Here is a 23,723-nt window from a genome sequence, read left to right on the forward strand (position 1 = left end):
CCAAGAGAATTGTTAACATAAGGAAAGTCCATGAATAGACAGACCATTTACAGAAGAAATATTTGAAAACTGACTTATTGTGGTGGGCTCAGTAATGGCCTCCTAAAAGATAGCCACATTCTGTTCCCTGGAACCCGTGATTCATGTATGTGGCAGAAAAGATTCTGCAGTTAAGGACCTCCAGGTGGGAAGATTATCCTGGGTCATCTGGGTGGGCCCTAAATGCAATCACAGGTGCTCTTACAAGAGGAGACAAATGGAAATTTGACCACAGAGAGAAGAGGAGAAGGCAATGTGACCATGGAGGCAGAGATTGGAGCAATGCGGCCACAAGCCCAGGAATGTGGCAGCCACCAGGAGCTGGACGAGGAAGGGAACAGATTCTCCTCTAGCACCTCCAGAGGTAGTACTGCCCTTCGGACACCTCTATTTTGGCCCAATGAAACTGGTTTTGTATTTCTGGCCTCCAGGAATATGAAAGAATAAATCTCAGTCTCCAACGTGGTAATTTGTTACAGCACCAACAGGGAACTAATGCACTTATGAAATACCCAATCTCACTAATAAGCAAAGAAATATAAAATAATATGATAATGGGATACTACACTATTTTTGCCTATCAAATATCAAAGAGTTATTTAAATGCTCATGGATGACAAAGGTACAGTGACACGTATGCTCTTGTACACTGATGGGGAAAATAAATTGAGGCAGCCTTTTTGGAGAAAAATTTGATAATATGTATAAAAGTCTTAAATAAATTTATATTTGTTGACCTATCATTCTCACTTCTGGGACACTAAACTACATGAATAATTAGAGATTTGAATAATGATTTATGTAGACGATTGTTCATCCCAAGTTTGCAAAATGCAATGTTTCAATAATAAACACAGGAAACAATCCAAATGTCCAGCAAATAAAAGAACAATGAGGGCCGGCCCTGTGGCTTAGCGGTTAAGTGCGCATGCTCTGCTGCGGGCGGCCTGGGTTCGGATCCCGGGCGCGCACCGACGCACCGCTTCTCTGGCCATGCTGAGGCCGCGTCCCACATACAGCAACTAGAAGGATGTGCAACTATGACACACAACTATCTACTGGGGCTTTGGGGGGAAAAAAAGGAGGAGGATTGGCAATAGATGTTAGCTCAGAGCTGGTCTTCCTCACAAAAATAAAAAAAGAAAGAACAATGAAACAAACTATGGGAACTTATAAAATAGAATATTGTACGATTATTATAATTATCATGGCAAATAATTTTAATGACTTGTTCTCAACATAATGTTGCAGAATAATCAGCATACAAAGAGTTAGCCAGGGAACGAGGCAAACTGCGTATTAGTGTGTGCATGAATGCATGGGCAACATTGCATGTATGAAAAATAACGGAAAGAAATTGAAAAAATTGTTAGCGTTTATCCAGAAATGGTGAGATAGAGAAAGTTTAATGTTTTTATTTTCTAATTTCCTCCATATTGTGTACAATGGGTATGGACGCATCATAATCATAGAAATCAAACAAGTTAACAGAAAGTAGTAAAAAGATTTACAAAAGAGATATTTGTTTCAATATTGCTCACGTTGGTGAAAATTCAGGAACAGCAGAGGCATTCAGTAATGGACAATAGTTATAGTAAACCTTTGTGATGGAATATGATGCTAACACTGGAAGTTTATTTACGCTATTTTAAAATATATGTTTAGAAAGAATCTTTAATGATGTGGAGAAACGATTTCGATGCGATGGTAAGAGATTTTTTAAAAGCAAACACAAAGCTACATACAGTATTATTTCTATTGCATAACAGATACACAGAAATGTAAAAAGAAATAAACCAAAATATTAAAAGTGGCTGCCCCCCAACACGGCAGAATTTCAAGTGGCTTTACTTCCTTTTTTATATTTTCCAAATGTTCTAAGCTGAGCACTAAAGATTTCTACAGAGGAACAAAATGGACGTAAGCCGTGTGTGAAGTCGGCCCCGTTAGGACCATGATGAACTCTGAGCTCCCGCTTCTGTCCTGGGCTGCTGCCTCCTCAGGAACAGACGTTCTCCCAGGCCTGTGAAATCATTCATTTACGGCCCCAAGTTGTTCCCCTGTCTTCTCACACTTCTGCCTTCAACTTTCATCTAAGTTCCTTTCTTCTTGATCATTGCAGGAAAAATAGCTAATTAATATGTTTTTTAAAATATCCTTTGGAAACATAAAATATCACACAAACGTTCCACCGCCACAATGTTTTACGATGTGTCTTTGATTAAATTCACGGCACCAGCATTAATTCCTACATTAATTCCCTCTCTTGCCTCTGGCAGCCTGTTCTCAAAGCCTCCTTGCTACTTCCTCCAGCCTCTGCACTTCAAAGCGATTGCCTCCGCTGAAGTGCAGCTTTTCTCTAATTTTTTTAGAAGCTCAGTTGTCTCTGTCTTTGAAGGTAAATGAGAAATACGATTAAAATAGAGAAAATGAAATTCTGACAGGGAAACAACTGTGGGTCTTACTTGGCCAGAATATCACAAATCCCCCAAGAGATGAATGAAGATGTCCCAGCTCCAAGACTATCTGGATAAATTCAATCCGATGGGAAAAGACAGTCTACAGGGACCAACGTCACACCTTCTTGGTTGGCTTGGGGTCAGAAAGTGGGCATGGGCGCTGTGCCCCTTGGCCAGCATCACGCTTGGAGCATCTTTTGCTGCAAGGAAAGAGTTTCCCCGCCTGGGAATCCAGAGTTCTCGAATCAGCTCTGCCTTCAAGTTGCTCTGTGACTTGGGCAGTTCATTTCAGTGACGTTGTCATCTAAACTCCTGCAAAGCTGCTTCTCCTCCAAGGCTCCCTGTCTTAGCATCTGGTACCTCCATCAACCTGGCTGACATGCCAGACATCAGGAGTTATCTCGACTCCTCCTCTCCCAGACCGCATCCCATCACTCACTAAGCAGTCTCATCCACCTGTCTCCATGCCCCCTGCCATCACTCTAATCCAAGCTCCTAGCATCTCTCGACTGGACCAGTGCAATCTCTCCGGGCTCGGCTGGCATCCAATCCTTTCTCCACGCTGCAGCCCAGGAGTCTTTTTTAAAGTACACATCTTATCTGTTGTTGCCTTACTTCAACCTGTCAATGACTCCTCATTGCTCTTGGTTAAAGATAAACCTTCATGGGCACGCACACTCCCCATCAAGGTGTGTGAAAGTGGTCCAGAGGCTGGACCCAGCCCACAGATGGGAGGGTTTTTGTTTGTTTGCTGCTCTTTTAAAGGTCAACTGGTTTCATTTCTCATATTTAAAAATCAAGAAATATGACATAACAATCTAGATTTCTAACTTCTCTTGAAAATCAGAAAATCTGTCAGCTCCGGCCCAGTATCTGCCAAGGAAACAGTAGGTGCTACTCTCATTGGACAGTGCATGTCCCCCCAACGGGCCCCACCGAGCCCCTCATCTTGCCCACCCTTCACTGTACTCACGACACAGGTGTGGCCCTCCTGCCCCGTTGGATGTGGCCCCACTACCTTTCCAGGGCACCACACTCTCCCTTTCAATGCTCCAGTCCCCCTGTGGTTTCTGCCTCTGAAAAAGCCAGGGCCTTCACTTACACTGTTCCCTCTGCCCAAAACACCCTCCCCACTTCTGCCCTTCTCCCCACCAGTCCTGGCCTGGGTAAATCCTATTCATTCTTGAAGCATGAGTTTAAATGTCTCTTGCAAGAAAACCATCCCTGGTCCCCTACTCTAGGATGGAGCCCTACCCTTCCCTCATCACTCTAGTCACCACAGGTTAACTGCCTTTCCTGTGAGTCCCCAACGGCAGACAGAAGTCTGATCTCCTTGATGCATGATCACCAGCCACCAGCCCAACACCTAGCACAGAGCAGGAACTTTCTAAATATTTGCTGAATGAGTGAATAAACTTGAAACCTCTGGGGTTAGTGTACATATGTGGCAGTAAGACATAATCTACTGGAGGGAAAAGACGCAGAAGCAAACAGAAATAATAGCATGGGACAGGCCTGTGTACAAGGTGTCCATTCTGGGGACATGCTGAGCAGTGTCACTGTGTGCCAGAGAGGTTTCCTAGAGGAAGTCATGCTGGAGTGGAGCTTGGGGATTTGGGACTTACAACCACGCCTGCCACTGAGGAGGACACTGGCTCACAGAGCTGGGGTGACCTGCCCAAGGTTACACAGTGATGCAGACTGTGAGCATCACAAGGGCGTGGAACATACCCGGTTCATGACCATTCTTAAAACTGTAGCTTCAACATCCAACTCAGTGTTCAGCAAATGTGCTGAATGAGAGAGTGAAGAGGGAAGACAGAAGTTCAAGAAAGCCCCGGGCACCTGTGATGGACTAAACGTTTGTGTCCCCCTACAAATCCACAGGTTGAAATCCTAACCCCCAAGGTGATGGCATAAGGGGGTGGGGCCTTTGGGAGGTGATTAGGTCATGAGAGTGGAGCCCTCACAAATGGCATTAGCGCCTTTATATGAAGAGACATGAAAGAGAGACTCTCTCTCTCCCCCTTTTGAGGACACAGCGAGAAGGCGGCCATCTACAAGGCAGGAAGCAGGCTCTCACCGGGACCTGGCCATGCTGGCACCCTGACCTCAGACTTCCAGCCTCCAGAGCTGTGAGGAATAAGCGTCTGTTGTTTATAAGACACCTAGTAAACAGTATTTGTTACAGCAGCCCCAAGAGACTAAGACGGGACTCAAGTAGCAGAAAGGACCTCATGCTGACTTAGGAAAGAGGAGTGTGATGAGTGACGAGGAATTGGAAATTATCTCGAAAGAGGAAAATCTTGGCCTCTATTGGGGCAGATATTTATTTACGTAAAATAAATTACCCCTAGAGGACAACCGTACTATTCATTGACCTTAAAATACATTTTTATGTTTGAAGAACAGAAGTTGTAATTGTTATATTATTTTCATTGTCACACACCTAATGTTTACTTTTAGAATTTTAAGATATCTTTAAAAACAAAAAGCAAGAGAATTTCTTTAATGTGGGACCTCACTGTGATAAAGACACTGTTTCCAATACACTTGCGTTAGTTATAGAAATTGTCATGCATGTGACAACCACAAATGTAAAGTGTGAGTTTTTCTGTTTTTGCAAAAGAGAAAAAAAAAATTGTAGCCATGATAACCCAGAAGGGTCGATAATAAAAGATCAGAAGCAGATGCCTCTAAGGTGACCTGGATCAGGTGAAATATAAAAAGTCATGCATAATGCTATGGAATTGTACACTTTAAAATGTTAAAATGGTAAACCTTATGTTATATATATTTTATCACAATAAAAAGTGTTAGCAAAACATTCACAAAAATTTTTTTTAAGTGATAAATGCCAACCAGCTCCCATTATCCTATCATGTGGCCACCAGGCTTGATTCCTCAGCTTAAAAAACCTTTGCTGAAGGAAGCAGGAGCTGGCTCGAAGGTTAGGAAGGCTCAGGCACAACGCGGCCCTGTGTCCCCCTTACCTAGGCTCTCACTGTGATATTGCGATTTATGATAAGAAATACATATTTGGTCTTCATCTCCATTTCTAGCACAGAGCTCCTAAAACTCTGGGAACTTTCTAAGTAATAAGAGCCATAAAGTTGTCTTGATTTCATAACAAACCCCTTTCAACCACACCTGAGTTTATGTTAATGAGGTAACTTTTGGTTCTCACCTAAGGACGGGGGTGGGGGGGGTGGGGGGGGCTGGTTGCCAGGGGAACCAACCAGGTGATTAGAGGGTTGGAACTGTCAGTCTCACCCCCCCCCCCCCCCCCGACGTCCAGGGAGGGGAGAGGGGTTGGAGATTGCGTCAATCACCAATGGCCAATGATTTAAAGGATCATGCCTATGTAATGAAATCTCCATAAAAACCCCAAAGGAGGGGGTTTGGAGAGCTTCCAGGTTGGTGAACACGGGAGGGGCTGAGAGAGTGGTGCTCTTGGAGAGGGCTTGGAAGCTCCGCGTCCTTTCCCCACACCTTGCCCTAGGCGTCTCTTCCATCTGGCTGCTCCTGAGTTACAACCTTTAAAAATAAACTAGTAATCTAGTAAGTCAACTGGTGTCCTGAGTTCTGTGAGCCGTGCTAGCAAATTAATTGAACCCAAGGAGGGGGTCATGAGAATCTCTGATTTACAGCCAGTTGGTCAGAAGTACAGGTAACAACGGGCATCTGAAGCGGGGACAGTCTTGTGGGACCGAGTCCTTAACCTCTGGAATCTGATGCTATGCCTAAGTAGAGTCAGAATTGAGTTGAACTGTAGGACACCCAGCTGGTGTCGGAGAATTGCTTGGTGTGGGGAAAGAACCCAGAGACCAGAACCGGTGTCAAAATCCTACGCACAGTCCCAGAGAACCCATCGTGTCCTGTTCTTGGCTGTGTGAGACACACTCCACATGTGGGTGTAAAAGCAGAGAGACCTGGGCTCTGATTTCAGCTCCAACGCCTGTTTTATTGGTTAGTTCTGTACCTCACCTCTCTCAGCTTCCATTTCCACAGCTGCAGATGCCAGCTGCTCACAAAGTAGCTGTGAGGCTCTGAATGGCGTGAAAAACAAGTATTTTACATAAGCGCTGTGAGAGGTGAGCCTTTGTTCTGCTGGTTTCTATAGCCGCCGCCTCCTGCTGGGATGCAGCCCACGGGGCAGGGTTGTCAACTGTGCTCTGTTCAAGTGCCAGAATGGTGGGCATTTGACCATCATTAGAGGTTTAATCTCCCTCCTCCCTCCTGGCCTCCTTGTGTAAGTGGGAAGGAAATGCTCTGCATCCCTGGGGGGCATCCTAGCCCTTCTCCTTCCCTCATCCTCCTTGGATAATCAGGCTGCAAGTCCTGTGGACTCAACCCACACCCCCTCTCTCCTCAAGGCCACTGCCTCAGTCCCCCCCACCCCACCCCATCCTTCCCTTGCCATGAGCACCAACAGCAGCCGTCTCCACCAGGGTTCTCTCCTCCCTTATCACCTTTCCTGCCCTAGTCTACATCACCCTGCCCCAAAGCCACCTTCTAACTCAGATCTGGCCATGTCACTCCCCTGCTCTAGTGCTTCCCAGGGCTCCCTATTTCCCCAGGACAATGTCAGTGAACAGGTGCCTGATCTTGCGAGCTCCCAGCGCATGCTCTTTCCTCAGCCCCCAGCCACTCCCAGTTCTTTCAAGGGCCCTTTGTGTCCCAGGGCCTTTCCTTTAGTTATTCTCTCTCTCTGCAATGACTTCACTCCCAACCCATCATTACCTGCCTAACTCCTGCTCGCCCTTCTGGGCTCAATTTAGAGGCCACCTCTTCTGGGAAGCCTTCCTTGATCCCACCCCACCCCATCCTGACCTGAGTGAGGCATTCCTCTGTGCCAAGACCACACAGCAAGTAAAGTGTTAAACTGGGATTCAAAGTCAGACATTTCTGCTTCCAAAACAGAAAGCTAAAAACAGCAGACTGTGCAATTACATATTTATATAGGAAAGAAAGACTCAGGAGTGGGGTAGAGATAAGCAAATCATCTTGGAAATATGCCCAAAATATAGTAAATGAAAACAGCAAGTTGCAGAACAATGTGTATGGCACGATTCCATTAAATATATGTTTATATAGGTTTGTATAAGCAAAGAAAAAAGCCTAAATGAATACTAACTAAGCTGCTAATAAGATATTGGGTGGGTGGATTTGAACATTCTGAAGGGTTTGAATTTGTTATATATTCTTTATGTCCTGAAAAAAAATCAACCCCAATCAAAGGAACACAACTTTTCTCCAATAACAAGTGAAAGGCTGGCATGCTCAGGATTCCAAGACACAGGGACAAGCTTTTGGAGGAAGGGCTCACCTCTGAGTACCCTTTGTCCAGCAACAGACATGGGGAGCTGAGATGGTCACATGAAATGAGAAGGGCCCTGGTTGGCCCAGGAGCCACACTCACCTTTCCCAGCAGCTCAGGCAGGCCCAGCACCTGCCCGGTGAACACGCCAATGCAGATGAAGATGGCGGTCACCTGCCCCAGGGAGCCCCGGATCTCCTTGGGCGAGATCTCACTCAGGTACATGGGAAGTGCGCTGAGGGCGACGCCTGTGAAGAAAGCATGGCAGCTGTGAGAGAGATGTCTTCTCCAAGGCAGGAGCACTCTGGTCTGTGAGAGAGAGCTCTTCCTCGAGGAAGACTGGTCGCAGCACCTCCCTCTGCCTTGTGCTTGACAAAAATAGCACTGTATCCATAGAACCATTCCCAGCACTCTGCACAAATTGCTGCTTTTACACGCACATTATCATTTAATCCATAAAGTATGGCTGGGAGATGGGTTTCATAGGAGAGAAAATAGCTAATGACAGTGATACTCGTGGTGGTGATGGTGATGGTGGTGATGGTGATATGGTTGTGGTGGTGGTGGTGTTGATGGTGTTGGTGGTGGTGATGATGGTGGTTATGGTGGTGGTGGTGTTGATGGTGTTGGTGGTGGTGATGGTGGTGGTTATGGTGATGGTGGTGTTGATGGTGTTGGTGGTGGTGATGATGGTGGTCATGGTGGTGGTGATGGTGATGGTGGTGACAGTGGTGATGGTGGTGGTGGTGGTGACAATGGTGTTGATGGTGATGGTGGTGACAGTGGTGATGATGGTAGTGGTGGTGGTGGTGATAGTTGTGGGTGATGATGGTGGTGGTGGTAATGGTGGTGATGGTGATGGTGGTAATGATGGTGACACTGGTGGTGGTGGTGGTAATGGTGGTGATGGTGGTGGTGGTGATGAGGATGGTGGTGGTAATTAGAGTAGCCAATACACATAGTGCTCACTAAGTAGTAGGGATCCTTCTCTCTCTTTACATACATTAACATATTTACCTTTCGTAATAACTCTTTGAAGTAAATATACTATTATTATCACCATTCTAAATATGAGGAAACTAATGCACAGAGAGGTTGAGTAATTTTCCCAAATTACCATGTGACATCCAAAGATGCCCAAAGAGATTACTTTGCCCAATAAATCAGGTCTCTGATTCTAGAACTTGAACTTTTCCCACCAGCTAAAAGTGTCTCTTTACATAAATCATGGGACTCAGCTATGAGATATTGTTATGCCCATTTTACAGCATTTTATACCCTAGGTCACCCACATATGACCTTATAACCTCCAAGATAAATTTACATGGTCAGAGGCTTATGACTGATATTTCTATTAAAAAAGTGATAGTTATAAATATGTCTTGCAAAATACGATACACTGCACACACAGAGGGTCTGTTAGTAAAAATAACATGAGGCCTTGTCAGTTCCAAGAAACTGTTTTCCATTCATACCTGGGCCGGGTTATTCCTTAGACTGTTTATAGACCTACAAATGTCTACAAATGCACTTATCCCAGGCAGATGTGTGGCTTGTTTAGAGCACAGACCACACGCTCCGGAGTCACAGTGTTTCCCAGCTCTCATCCCTGCAGCTTACAAGCTATGAGGCCCTGGCTGGGAAGTCGGCTTCTGTCAGCCTCCGCTACTCTGTCTACAAGATGGGACAAGAACGGAGTCCCGCTTCACTGCTGTGAGAGGTAAATAAGACGTGCTCAGTGCTTCCCTCACCGTAAAGTAAGTGCCGTGCAAATTAGTCTAATTCTTAGCACTTATTATTACTGTCTTCTAATTTTTCACCAGATTGTGAAGGATCAAAAATTTCTTTCCTGCCTTGGCCTCCCAGTGCCTCTGGCACAGTTCCCGACACACTTTAGGCACCAATCAATGTGCTTCAAGTGTAGCTGAATTCACCCCATTGCTAGCATTTAGGGAGGCCCTTCCCGAAAAAACATCGGAAGGGAACGCACAGCCCAGTGGATAAGCTGATGATCCCATTCACGGCATCTCAGCCCAGGGTAACTTGTCTGCTTCACCGCTCAAGGCAAACACGCTTCAGGGGCAAAGAGACAGGAATTACCTGCAAAGTCACAACATAGACCAGATGATATTTGAATTTTTATCCAAAACACGCATCCTGAGAGAAGCTGGCCTTGTGGAAAAACTGGCTGGCCACCAATGAATTTAGGACATTGCTGCTTAGGGGGCAGTGCCATCGAGGGAGAAGCGCACAAGGATTCAAGTCCCAGAGCCCTGGTCTCCTCTCTAGGAGACGTGGATCAAGTTAATTAGCTTCTCCCAGCCTCCGCTTACTCATCTACAAAGTGAGGGTAATAATCGCTGTCTACTCCTGTTGTGGTGGGAATGAAATTACCACATGTAAGGCTCCGGGCTCACGTGTGGTCACTTGATAGACAATTAAAAAATTGGTAGTTTCCTTACCCCGACACTCCTCCTACCCACTGGGATAATTATCATCATCTCACAAAAAACTAATACAGAAATGATACAGCCAGTCGGGAAGAGGCACACGGGTAGCGGTGAAGGGCGTGGAGCTGCAGTTGGGACAGTAATAACACCTCCTTCATACGGGGGCCGGGCACGTACTGAATTTACACGAAACGCTTAGCAGAGCGCCCAGCATACAGTAAGCTGTCAATGAACAGTGACCGTTCTTCCTTGCCCATTGTGAAGTCACATGGAAAAATTAGATGCTGGCGGCTAACCCAGTGGTGAATGAGGAGACGGTCTATGTGAGAGACCGCCACAGGGTGACCAGCTCACCCTGGTTTGCCGGCGACTGTCCTGGTTTTAGCACTGAAAGTCCTGTGTCCCGGGAACCCCCTGAGTCCCAGGCAAACCAGGACGGTTGGTCATCCTAGGCCCATGGTGCTGCACCAGGCACCCCACACACCTGAGTGGCCTCTCTGGACATATGACACCATCTCCTGCCACTCTTCCCCCCAGGTGCCCCGGTCTTAGGGTTTACTGAATACTCCAGGCTCATTCTGATCATAGGGTATCTGCCTTTGCAAGGCACTATCACTCTACCGATATGTATTTAATCCAGGCTGCAGAAACGGTGAGGTCGGCGGGGTCATCAGAGGTTGGGAGTTACAGACCCCTGGCAGCCTGGACTCAGTTATAATTGTGGTCTATGGGAACATGGCCCAGGGGCTGTCCGATGGAGGCTGCGGACTCCAAGAAGTGAACAGAGAACAGCGTGGCTCTGGCTCTCATCTAAAACATCAACAACAGTTCCAATCTACTGAGCACTCTACACCTTCCAGAACACCTTCCCCTTCCTCACGGGATGCAAGGAGCAATCAGGGGTCTCCCTCATGAGGAGCGAGCCTGACGTCCAGATTCCTCCTACAGTCCAATTCCTGCAGCAGCATTTCAGCTCATGAAAAGCTGAAGGGACTGAAGGAAAATATTCTCTAGGGACAATCAGAGATGTTGAAGAAATACTCCAGGGACAACTGGAAATTTGCATTTTTCTATTGAGGTGCAGCAAATTTGGGTCCAGCCCAAAGCAAAGCATTTCACTGAATATAGACTTAACTTTTGAGAATTAAAATGATACATTTTAAAATTACACAAATAATGCATGCAGTCTGATGAATCATCACAAAACATACACACCTGTGCAATCCACACCCAAGTCAAGATTCAACCTACAATACAAGCACCCCAGAGGGCCCCCACCCTCTCAGAATCACTACCCTCTCCCTCTGCCCCAAAGGGCACCACCAGCCTGACTGCTATCACCATAGATTAGCATATGAAATCAGAGGATCTATATATTTCTTTTATGTCTCACCTCTTTTGCTGATATTATGTTTGTGAAATGTACCCATGTTGTAGCATGCAGCTTTAATTTGTTGATTTTCATTGCTGTGTAGTATTCCAATACGTAAGTATACCACAGTTTATCCACCCTACCATTGATGGACATTTCAATGCTTTCCAGCTTGGGGTTAATACTAATAGTGCCCCATATACATTCTTATATAAGTTTTTTCAGGCACGTGTATGGATGCTGTTATATATATGATATATATATTGCAGTCATAATGTATGTATGTTCAGTTTTAGTAGATAAAGCCAATTTCCCTAACTTACCATACCAATTTACACCTTTATAATAGATGTACGAAACACCCTTCATTCCATGTATTTGCCAATATTTGACATTATCAGTCTTTTTAATTTTAGCCATTGTGGTTTTAATTTGTATCTCCTTAATTACTAATGCAATTTTATTTATCTATTGGCCATTTTGTGTAGATGTCTGTTCAACTCTAAGCCATTTTTGTAATAGGTTTTTTGTTTTTTTCTTATTGATTTGTACGAGTTCTTAATGTATTCTGGATATGAGCCCTTTGTCAATTTCATTCATTGCAAAGATTTTCTTGTTGTCTATGGTTTGTCTTTTCATCAATGGCGTTTCTTTTTAATGAACAAAAATCCTTAATTTTAATGTAGTCCAATTTATCAGTTCTTTTACTTTAAACTAGTGCTTTTTCTATCCTATTTAAGAAATCTTCCCCTATCCTAAGATGGTGAAAATATTATTCTGTGTTATCTTCCAGAGTATTTATTGTTTTACCTCTGGTATTTAGAGCGACAATCCACCTGGGATGAAGCAGTGTTCAGATTTCATTTTTAATGGAATTAAAATGTCAGAGTGTCAATATAAATGCAGCTTTTGCCATCCTGCACTGTGATTTCTGTAGTTCATCCCTGAGATAACTCCCCGATGAGAAGCAGCAGCAGAAAAACACAGATACTAACTCTTGAATGATAAGCCTCCGTTTTACATCAACAGCTAAGTTGTAGAAACGATAACCTAAGCTGTGATTGTAGAAATTTCATATGACCATACACATAACCAAAAAGGGCTTCTTTTCGTGGTTGCTTGTATTATTACTTTCCTTCCTAATTACCCCAGGAATCCATGTTTCCAGAAGGATGCATGACATAGAAACATTCCATTTTAAACAAACCTCACACAAAATTTTCCCAATATACATCAAAGGTGCATATTGACATTCTGCTCGATTCTTGGAGTCTGAAGCCTCCATCAGACTAGCCATTGGGCCGCTTCTCACAGATCGAAATTATAACCGAGCACCAGCCTGCCGGGGTCTGCAACTCCCAACCACTGGTGACCCCAACTGACCAGACATCGTTACTGACAAGACTCTTTCCCTCAGCTCTCTGGCTACACCTCTGTCATAAATTAAGTGTCTATATATGGATGGGTCAGCTTCAGAAGTCTCCTTCCTTTTCCACTGATCTATTTTCTATCTTTGCACCAATCTATGCTATCTAAATTGCAGTAATATTATAATGACTGTTGATATCCAGTAGATTAAGTTCTCTCATTTTTCCTTTTAATGAAGATTATCCCATGAATTTTTAGCACTCTGAATTTCCATATAAATTTCAGAAGCAGCCTGCAATTTCCATTTTACAAAACCTGCTTGGATTTGATTGGGTTTGCATTGCATCTATACATCAATATAGAGAGAATTGACATTTTTATAATATTGAGTCTTCCAATTTATGAAGATTGAACACCTTCCATTTATGTCTTCTTTAATTTCTCTCCATAATATTTTATAGTTTTGTGTGTAGAGGTATTCATATTTCTCATTAGATTTATGCCTAGGTATTTAATGGTTTTTATAATATTTTAAATGGTATAGTTTGTAAATTTCATTTTCTATATAGGAATACAATTACTTTCAGTATACTAACCTTATTTATAGAAATAAAATTGCTTTTAGTATTATAAGTTTACAAGTATACTGATCCTTTATCCAGAGATCCTGCTAGCCAAAATCATTTATTTGTTCTGAAATTTATTTATAAATTCTGTTAGATGTTTTATACATTCATGTCATCTCTAAATGATGACAGTTTTAGTTCCTCTTTTCCAACCTTCATATCTTACATTTTAAAAAAATTTGTTTGCTTTATTGTATTAGCTAGGACTGCTAGTGACTATGTTGACTCGGAGTGGTGAGTGCGTGCATCCTGTCTTGCTCCTGACCTCAGAGAAAAACCTGTTAACATCTTAGCATTGAGTATGATGATTGCTGTGGGTTTTTGTAGATAACCTTTATCAGTTTAAGAAAATTTCCTTCTATTCCTAGTTGCCTAGGAGTTGCTTTAAAAAAATTTTTTTTTACCATAAATGGATATTGAATATTATCAAGTGACTTTTCTGCATATATCAAAATAATAATATGATTTTGTCTTAAAATATATTCTGTAAATATGGTAAGTTACCTTTATTGATTTTCAAATGTTAATCCAATATTCCCTTGCTGGAATCCCAGCAAGGTCTTGACATATTATCCTTTATGTTTTATGTTATGTATATTGTTGGAATTGTTTGCTAATTCTTTGTTTAGGATTTTTTATCTATGTTCCTTAACGATATTGGCCTGTAATCTTCCTTTCTTGTAAAGTTCTTATTAGGATATGGGATCAAGGATAAGCTCATCTTATCAAATGACTGTGGTGTGTCCCCTGTGGAAATGTTTGTATGGCGTTGGTTTTTCTTAAAGAAGCTGTACGGGCCTTGAACTTCCTTTGTTGAAAGGTTTTAAGTTACATGTTCAACTTATTTAATAGGACTATTCAGATATTCTCTTTTTCTATGTCAGTATTGGTAAGTTTTTTTCTTTCTCGGCATTTGTACATTTCATCTAAAGTTTTCAAACATATTGCATAAATGTGTTCATGATATATTCTTATTATCTGTCTAATGCTTCAGGATCTATCCATTTAATTCCTAATATTAGTTATTAATTTCTTCTCTTTTTACAAACAGTATTTCAGGGGTTTATCAATTTTATTAATCTTTTATAGCATTCCCTGTGGCTTTGCTGATGCTAATGAAAATTCCTTTTCTAACTTCTTGAGATGGAAGCTTAAATCATTCATTTTCAGCCTTACTAGTTTTAGACTATATGCAGTTGAGGTTATAAATTTTACTCTAAGCATCGCTTTAGCTGTAGCCCACAAATTTTGATATGTTTTATATGTAGTATTTTCATTATCACTTAATTCAATCCATTTTTTAATTTCCATTATGATTTGTTTTTTGTCTCCCTGGTTACTTAGAAAATTACACTGGCTACTTAAAAGTATACATCGCTTACTTCTTAATTTCCAAACATATGAGGATTTTCTACTTATATTTTTTTAATTCGTTTCTAACCTAATTCTATTGTCGTCAGAAAACATAGTCTACCTTCAATCCTTTAAAATGTGTTGAGACTTGCTTTATGGTTCATGATGTGGTCAATTTTTGTAAATGGCCCATGCATGCTAAAAAGGAATGCGTGTTTTAGTCTTGAGGTTTGATGCTCCGTATACGTTAATTAGTTCATTTGTTAATTGTGTTGCTCAAATCTTCTGTTTACTATTGATGTTTTGTCTACTTGTTCTATCAGTTACTGAGAGATTGGTTCTCATTTTAGTTTGGCTAATTTTTAGTTTATGTATTTTGACGCTTTTTATTAAGTGCATAACAAATTTAGAATGGTTATATTCCTGGTGAATTGAAAGTTTCATCATTATAAAGCGTCTTTCATTGTCTCTAGTAATCGTTCTTGCCCTAAAATCTCCTTGGTCTATGGTTAGTATTGCTATACCAGCTTTATGGGCTCGTGTTTGCTATTATTTTACTTTCAACCTTTCTATGGCCTTACTCCTAAGATGTATCTCACACAGCAGCATATAGGTAGTTATCTGTTTTATCCAATCTGGCCATTTTTATCTTTTAATTGGAGTACTGAGTCTATTTACACTTACCGTCATTCTGATATACTTGTGTTTAAATACAACATCTTACCATTTGCTCTTATATGTCTCACTGTTCTATATTCTATTTTCCCTCCTCTCTTGCCTTCTTTTGGATTATTTTTATTATGTCATTTGCTTGCGATACATTATTTTCTCTTCTTTTAGTTGCTCTAGAGATCATTTCACATATCTGTGTCTTATTGAAATCTAATACAAACTAGTACTTTTAGCATTTCCCAGACAATGCAAAGACTTTAGTACAATTTAACTCCATTTACTGCCTTCCTGATGTATATGCTATTTTAGTTGTGTGTTTTAATTTCCTCTCTCTCTGTCTTTTTCTCTTCATTCACACACATGAAATCCCACCACTCATTATTATCATCGTTCCCTATCCATTTAGGAAATGGATATCCATTAAGATCTATCCATTTAGATTTACCCAATCATTTACCCTGATGTTGCTCATCATTATTTCCTGTACCTCCAAGCTTCCATCTGAGAACATTTTCCTTTTGTCAAAAAAACACTACTCAGCATCACTTTTGTGCAAGTGTGCCAGTGATAAATTTTATTAGCTTTTGTTTGACTGAAAAAATGCCTTCATTTCACCTTTATTACGGAAAGACATTTTCACTTGGTGGAGGATTCTAGGTCGGCAGTTATTTTCTTTTGGCTCTTGGAAAATATCATTTTGCCGGTTTTTTGTCTTCCATTGTTTTTGTTGAACAGTTAGCTGTCCATTTTATTCTTACTTATTTGAAGGTAATAGATCTTTTTATTCTGTTTTTTAGAAAAACTTTTTGCCCTTGGTGGTGAGAAGTTTCACCAAGCTGTGCAGAGGTGTGGTTTTCTCTGTTTTTATCCTACTTGGGGTCCACTGTGCTTCTTGAGCTTGATATCTTTCATTGGTCTCAAAAATAATGCTGGCTATTATCTCACAAAAATTCCTTTTTCTCCATTCTCTGTCTCTTCTTTTTCCGATCCTCCAATTTACATATGTTAGGCATTTATACAATTTCCCAGACATTTCTTACCCTCTTTTCTGCGTTTTCCATGCTTCAGTCTGGATATTTCCTTCTGATCTTTGATGATTTAGTTCCTTGATTCTCCCTTCAGCTGTGTGTAATCTGCTGGTAAAACCACCCACTAAGTTCTTCATTTCAGTTTTTGCATTTTTCAGTTCCATAATTTTGATCTGGTAAACAAAAATAGAGTTTCCATTTCTTTGCCAACATTCCTGACCTTATCTCTTGATTATTTGAACATATTAAACATAATTATCTTAAAGGCTGTGTCTGATATCATGATTTTCAGAATCTCTATCAGTCTGTTTCTTTTTTCTCTTATTTCTCTTGGCTTTCTCCTTGTATGCCTGGTTATTTTTGATTGGACGCCAGAGTGTGTATGGACATTGTGTAACGATTTTGAGGTTCCGGATGTCTGCATCTGGCAGGGTACCGGTTAGAGGCATTACCAGTCCCAGCTCCCCACAATCCAGTCAGTCACTGAAATGACCTGAAGACCTGATTTGTTTATGGCCCACCCTTGCTCCTAGGGTGTAGCCCTGTGGTGACCAGTGACCCTCCTACTTGGCAGGATTTCAACTTCAATTCCTCCCTGTCAGCCCCGGGAATCTGTCGAAAGCCCTAATAAGCATCCCAGGTTCTCAGCCATCACTCTGATTTGGAAGATACCCCTAGAGGAAAAGTCACCCCAAATGCGGGGCTCACCTCTCTGGGTTTCCCTCCTTTCCTGGACTGTGGTCCTACAAGTCCTCTCTACCTTGGTAGCTGTCAGATATCTTTCAACACATGCTTTTTCTAATTATTTCCAAAAGCAGCACTCTCATTGTATATACATATCTAAAGTTACTGTTTCCTTATGGCAAAAGATCCTCACTTTCCATTTATTTACCATTCAACAAATACTTATTGAGTGTATATGGTGGTGGTCACTTGTCAGACACCGAGTAGTCTGCATCCTGGGGAGGCAGGTATTGGAGGGAGGCTGAACATGAGCATGAAAAATGTGTATATGCTAGATGGGTATAAGCGCTCTGGAGAAAAAACAAAGCAGAGGAGGGAAGATAGGGATGCCCAAGGTGGGGAGAGCTGCAATATGACATAGGGTGGTCAGCAAGGCCTCACTATGGTGACGTTTGGGCAGTGTCCTGAGGGGCTGAGGGAACTAGCCTCAGAACTGTCCCAGAGAAGAGTGATCCAGGGAGAGAGAACAGGCAGAGCAGGACTGGTGTGTTGGAGGCCAGCATGTCTGCAAGAGGCTGAGCAAGGAGAGGGATGGAGAGAAGTCAGAGAGGGCACAGGGGGTGGAGACTACTTAGGGCCTTATAGGCCACGGCACGTTTTTATTTTCTTCTCACATCTGTTTATTTAACTTTTTTTTAATGAGTCCATTTAAAGAAAAGTAATGAATAATCATTGTACAGGAAAAACAGGGGAAGAGAAAAGTCGTGAAAAGGGTGAAAGACTGCCTGAAGTATAGGGCGCCCTGGTCCACATCATCTCCCTGGTTCCTCTAAGCCTCGTGATTTAGGAAAAGTGTGGAGTCAGGCACACCTGGCTCTCACCTGGGCCCAGCGACATCCAACGCTGAGACCTTGAGCCAGGTACTCCATGAGGCTCCATCTCCTCACGTGCAAATGCAGGTAAGAGCTCTGACTCCAGGGGGGTTGTGCTATTGAAAAGAAACACACACACACACACACACACACACACACACACACACACACCCCTACACAGTACCTGAATATTGTTAGGTAAGTATCGTTATCTCTACTTTACATAAGAGGAAACTGAAGCTCAGAGTGGTAAAGAGGTTCTTCTAAGGTCACCCAGCCAGTAAGTGGTAGGGCTAGGACCAGAATCCATTTCTTCTGAACATCTTACCCTCTCTTTGTCATGTGAAAATCTGATTCAAATCATAATAATAAATTAAAACTATCATTAGTGTTTTCATTAGTTTCCTATGGCTGCTGTAACAAATTACCACAAACTTAGTGACGTAACAGAAATTTATTATCCTACAGTTCTGGGAATCAGAAGTCCAAAATGGGACTTGCTGGGCTAAAGCCAAGGTGTTGGCAGGCTGTGATCCTTCTGGGAGCTCTAGGGGAGAATCTGTTTTCTTGCCTTTTCCAGCTTCTAGAGGCCGCCTGCATTTCTTGGCTCATGGCCCCTTCCATCTTCAATGCCAGTGATTACATTACTCCAGCCTCTGCCTTCATCACTACATCTCCTTCTCTGACTCTCCTCCCGCCTCTTTCACTTATAAGGACCCCTGTGATTTCATTGGACCCACCAGGATAATCTCCCCATCTCTAGATTCTTAATCACATCTACAAAGTCCCTTTGCCATGTAAACTAACATATTCAGCTGACAGCTAACAGGGATTAGGATGTGGACATAATTAGGGATGGTAGGCAGAATAACAATAAATAATAAATAATAAATAATTTGCTTGTAAGAGTAGCTCACACTCTTGCTGGGATCCTGTGGTGGGAGGTGGTTGGGTAAGTCCTGATACACATGGGCTGACCCCACCAGACAGAAGGGTCAACATTTCTGCCCTGGACTTTTATTTCTCCGCCTCCTATTCTGTGACATTGTTTAACGAGTAAACAATAAAACTATGTGTGGCATGCGAGGTCCAGAAGCTTCAAGAACAGTCCTGATAGTCGCTCTAAGGTGAATACAAAAAGGAGCCAAAGCAGAGCTGTTGGAAACCTCAGCTACAAGAACCCAATTCTCCTTATTTTCTAGATGACATTACTGCGGCCCAGAGAGGAGAAATGATAGTCCTGAGGTCACCTGGCAAGTCAGTGATAGAACCAGAACTTGAAGTTGCATCCTTGACCCTGATTTCATGTCCTTCGCATGCCATGTGCCTGTCTAAATGCTGCTACTCAAATTTGTCCACCAGAGAGCTCCTAATGCAGCAGACGTGGACTTGTCCACCGGAGAGCTCCCAATGCAGCTGACGTGGACTTGTCCACCGGAGAGCTCCCAAAGTAGCAGACGTGGACTTGTCCACCGGAGAGCTCCCAATGCAGCAGACGTGGACTTGTCCACCGGAGAGCTCCCAAGGCAGCAGACGTGGACTTGTCCACCGGAGAGCTCCCAAGGCAGCAGACGTGGACTTGTCCACCGGAGAGCTCCCAAGGCAGCAGACGTGGACTTGTCCACAGGAGAGCTCCGAATGCAGCAGACGGGGACTTGTCCACCGGAGAGCTGCGAATGCAGCAGACGTGTCTTGTCCACCGGAGAGCTCCTAATGCAGCAGACGTGGACTTGTCCACCGGAGAGCTCCTAATGCAGCAGATGTGGACTTGTCCACCGGAGAGCTCCCAAGGCAGCAGACGTGTCTTGTCCACCGGAGAGCTCCTAATGCAGCAGACGTGTCTTGTCCACCGGAGAGCTCCTAATGCAGCAGACGTGGACTTGTCCAATAGAGAGCTCCCAATGCAACAGACGTGTACTTGCACCGCTGGGAGAGTGGGCAGCTCTGGGAAGGCTTGGCAGGGACTTGTTCAACACAATCTTCCACAAACACTTCTGCACTTTTACTTCAACGTTACAATCTGCCTGGATTTTGCCTGCAACACCATACTATATCATATTTGTTTCAATGTAACAATAATGTGTCTATGTGTTCTCCAAGTCTTTTAGGAAAAGGACACTTCAGGAAGGCGTCCAGTGTTTCTACTCTGGTTCCAAATATTCCGTGAGAACCTGGGGTGAGCAGTACAGCCTTCTGAAAATCCTCCAGGCTTATCATTTGGCTTTAAATTATTTATTATGAGGAAGGCAGCCAATTTATCTCATGACCAGCAATTTTCCCTTCTTCCTGACCAATTACCTTACCTTAAATGCCTTCAAATTCCTGTCTCTCTTTGAGAGGGTATGGTGAGAATAAATGACATGAGCCTCCACATCTTGGCCCAACTCCAATTGGCCATGTTCCAGAAGTCAGAAGGAGTTGTTTTTTTCCTCCCCTCCTTGTTCTTATGTTTTGTTTTGTTTTGTTTTGCTTTTTTTCTGTTTCCTTTGGAAAAGCTCATAGAACAAGGGGTCTAAAAGACATTTGTCTTGAATATGTGGTTTTGTAAAAATGGCATCTCTCTTTGAATCCAGCTTATTTTTAAGGAAATTCAGAGAGCAACTAGTTATGCTTAATAAGTGTCCCCTCCCCCAGAACAGCTAGACAGTCAAAGCAACAGGAAAGAGGCTAAACAGGGAAAATACAAAACTGCCAGAAAGAGAGACACCCAGTGGTCTCCGTTAGGAAAGGACTTTCAGGGTTATATGCTCCAGTCTCATTCACTCTTTCTCCTAAGCAGACAGGGTCTTTGAAACCAGACCATCTTGGTCCAAACCTGGATCTGCACCTTATTAACTGAGAATAAAAGAATAACAACCACAATCATGGCAATGGTACTACTGCCCTTGGCACTGGGGGAAGGTACTAAATGCTAGAATGTACAAAGTGCTTCAGACACACAGTCTGTCAGTGAATTTTTACCTTCCCAACAAGGGGGGACTCCTGATTCAGGACCTTTGCCAGATGGGCTAAGACAACGAGGCAGACTGTTGCTGGGTGCCCCCTAATTTGCTCCCTCTCCCTGAGTCCACATCCTTGGGTGGTTAGACCCCTCTGACGCTCACTCTACACCTGACCGTGGGACTTGATTTGGCCAATGGGACACTAGCAAACGTGTCGGAAGCAGAGACTTGACAAGTGCTTGCATGTTGGGACTTGCCCCTCTTCTTGCTCATTGGAACCCCGAGAACTCCATGTGAAGGAAACCTGGGCCACTCCATCAGAGGCTGAGAGAGGAGCAGAGATGAGCTGAGACCAACCCACCTGCCAACAACCAAACATGTGCAAGAGACCATCCAAAGTCATCCAGCAGCTGACCAGCCTACAGCCGACCACTAACACGTGAGAGAGCCCAGCGGAGATCAGCAGAGCTAGCCCAGATCAGAACTGCCCTGCCAACCCGCAGAATTGTGAGCTCAGCAAAATGGTTACTGCTTTAAGCCGTTAGGTTTGGGGTTGTTGTTTTTTTATGCAGCAAAATCTGATTCAGACAAGGTAATGAAATTAACCTAGGTAAGTGTGACTTAGTGGTTACACTAGCTAGTGGTACACTACACTAGGTAGTTGTAACCTAGTAACCCAGGAGGTCTGAATCCATAGCCCTCAGCCTTAACCACTTTGCTGTCGCACGTCTCTGAGCCTCAGTGTCCTCATATGTAAAATGACAACAAAATAACAGGTTTTCAGGGTTAGTAGATCAAGGGAGATGAAATACATGAACATGATTGGTCAATTATAAAACACTACATAAACACCAGCACTATTCTCACCAATTAACTCTTTCTATAGGCATCTACCTTCTGCTTGAATACCAAGACCGAGGAGTAATTTCATCCCAAGGTTGGGGTTTTACAAAGTCCTGAGTTATGTCCCACCAGCAGAGCAATGAAGGTTAGTGAAGTCTGTTCCTCTCGGACCTTTTTTTTTGGGCCCCTCCCTCTCCCGCTCACCTCTCTCTTTGTTGTTCAGCTCACTCGTAAAGCCTGGTGCCCTCAGCTTGTAAGAGATCCACAAGGAAAGGAATTAGTCTTGAACGAGCTCATCCTGGGTTTCAGCAGCATTAGGCAGTTTATATGTATGTGGCTTCATGGCAGCCTTAGAACAGCCCTTCAAAGCAGGTATTATCTCCATTTTACGAATGGGGAAACTGATGCTCAGAACCACTAAGTAATTGTCGAAGGTCAGTAATTGGCAAACAGCAGAGCTGGGATTCAAACCCGGGGATTTCTAATCCTAAAGCCTGTGATCACAAATGCCTAAAAGTAATAGTTCACAGACTTGCGTATTTAGAAAGATAGCAAGTTTGTTTGTTTTGACAATATATTTTGAGCCTCTTACTCTCACACCCCACAGGCAGAATCTGGCCGCGCCTCACCACGTCCACTGCCGCCATCTTGTGCCAGCCACAGCCATCTCTCCTGGACAGCTGGTCCCCTGATTCCACTCCTGCCCGCCCCTTACACTCTCCTCTCCACAGAAGCAGGAGGGATCTCATTGAAACATAAACCAGCTCATGCCACATTCCTCTCAACCCTCCCCTGGCTTCCTCTCACACTCAGCAGATATCTGCAGTCCTCACATGGCCTACAAAACCCTATGTGATCTGACCAGCCCCTCTTCAACCTCATCTGCATCCACTCTCCCCCGGCTCACCAAGCTCCAGCCACACTGGCTCCTCGCTCTTCCTTGAACATGCCAAGCATGCTTCCACCTCAGGGCCATTGCACTCCTCTCTGCCAGGAAGCCAATTCCTCCAATACTCACTCATTTCTTGCCTTTGGTTCATTCTGGTCTCTGCTCATATGTGTCCTCCTCCGAGCAGTCTGCCCTGAGTGGCCTATCTAAAATAGCCCTCGCTATCCTCCTGCCCTGCTTCATTTTCCTCCTGGGGCTGGCCACTACCCACCTTATGTATCTAATGATGTATCTGTCCACCCACGAGAATGTGAGCTCCAGGGGTAGGCCTGGGGGTCTCGTTCACCACTGTGTCCCCAGCGTGTAGAAGAACACCAAGCACAGCAGGTGCTCCATAAATGCTTGGTGAATAAATGAAAGAATGAATGAGTCAGAGGCCCAGACAGGAAACACAACCCTCATAAAATCTCCCTGGAAACAACAGATGACCTTGGAACATGAATTTTATGGTGAAGATGACAAAGTAGACGACATGACCATGCAGGTCATTGGGGTTGGCTGGGTCCTTCCCAGTTGGTGTTTCTCAATGAGGAGCTAGAGCATCATGAGTGGTCATCTCATGGGACTGCCCCACTTGATGCAGGGGTCTTGCATCCTTGGTCTCTGCCAACTCAATACCAGTAGGGGCCCAGTCATGTGACAACTCCAAACACTCCTTGTATTTTTTTTTTGCTTTCTCTTTTCTTTTTTTTTTTTTGGAAGATTGGCCCTGAGCTAACATCTGTCTCCAATCTTCCTCTTTTTTC

The 23,723-nt window shown here is 43.4% G+C and overlaps 1 protein-coding gene across 3 annotated transcripts in view; it reads right to left on the reverse strand.

The window, feature by feature from the left end:
- SLC2A9 (solute carrier family 2 member 9) overlaps positions 1-23,723 on the reverse strand; it is a 255,749-nt gene that overhangs the window by 149,346 nt on the left and 82,680 nt on the right. For all 3 annotated transcript variants that reach the window (XM_087434919.1, XM_087434920.1, XM_004432273.3), the window contains one exon: positions 7,921-8,066. In XM_087434919.1, coding sequence (XP_087291045.1) covers positions 7,921-8,066 — 146 coding nt within the window. The remainder of the gene's footprint in view (positions 1-7,920; positions 8,067-23,723) is intronic.

Source organism: Ceratotherium simum, chromosome 8 (assembly GCF_057802395.1).
Source record: "Ceratotherium simum simum isolate JZ-2026a chromosome 8, ASM5780239v1, whole genome shotgun sequence".
Lineage (NCBI taxonomy): Eukaryota > Metazoa > Chordata > Mammalia > Perissodactyla > Rhinocerotidae > Ceratotherium > Ceratotherium simum.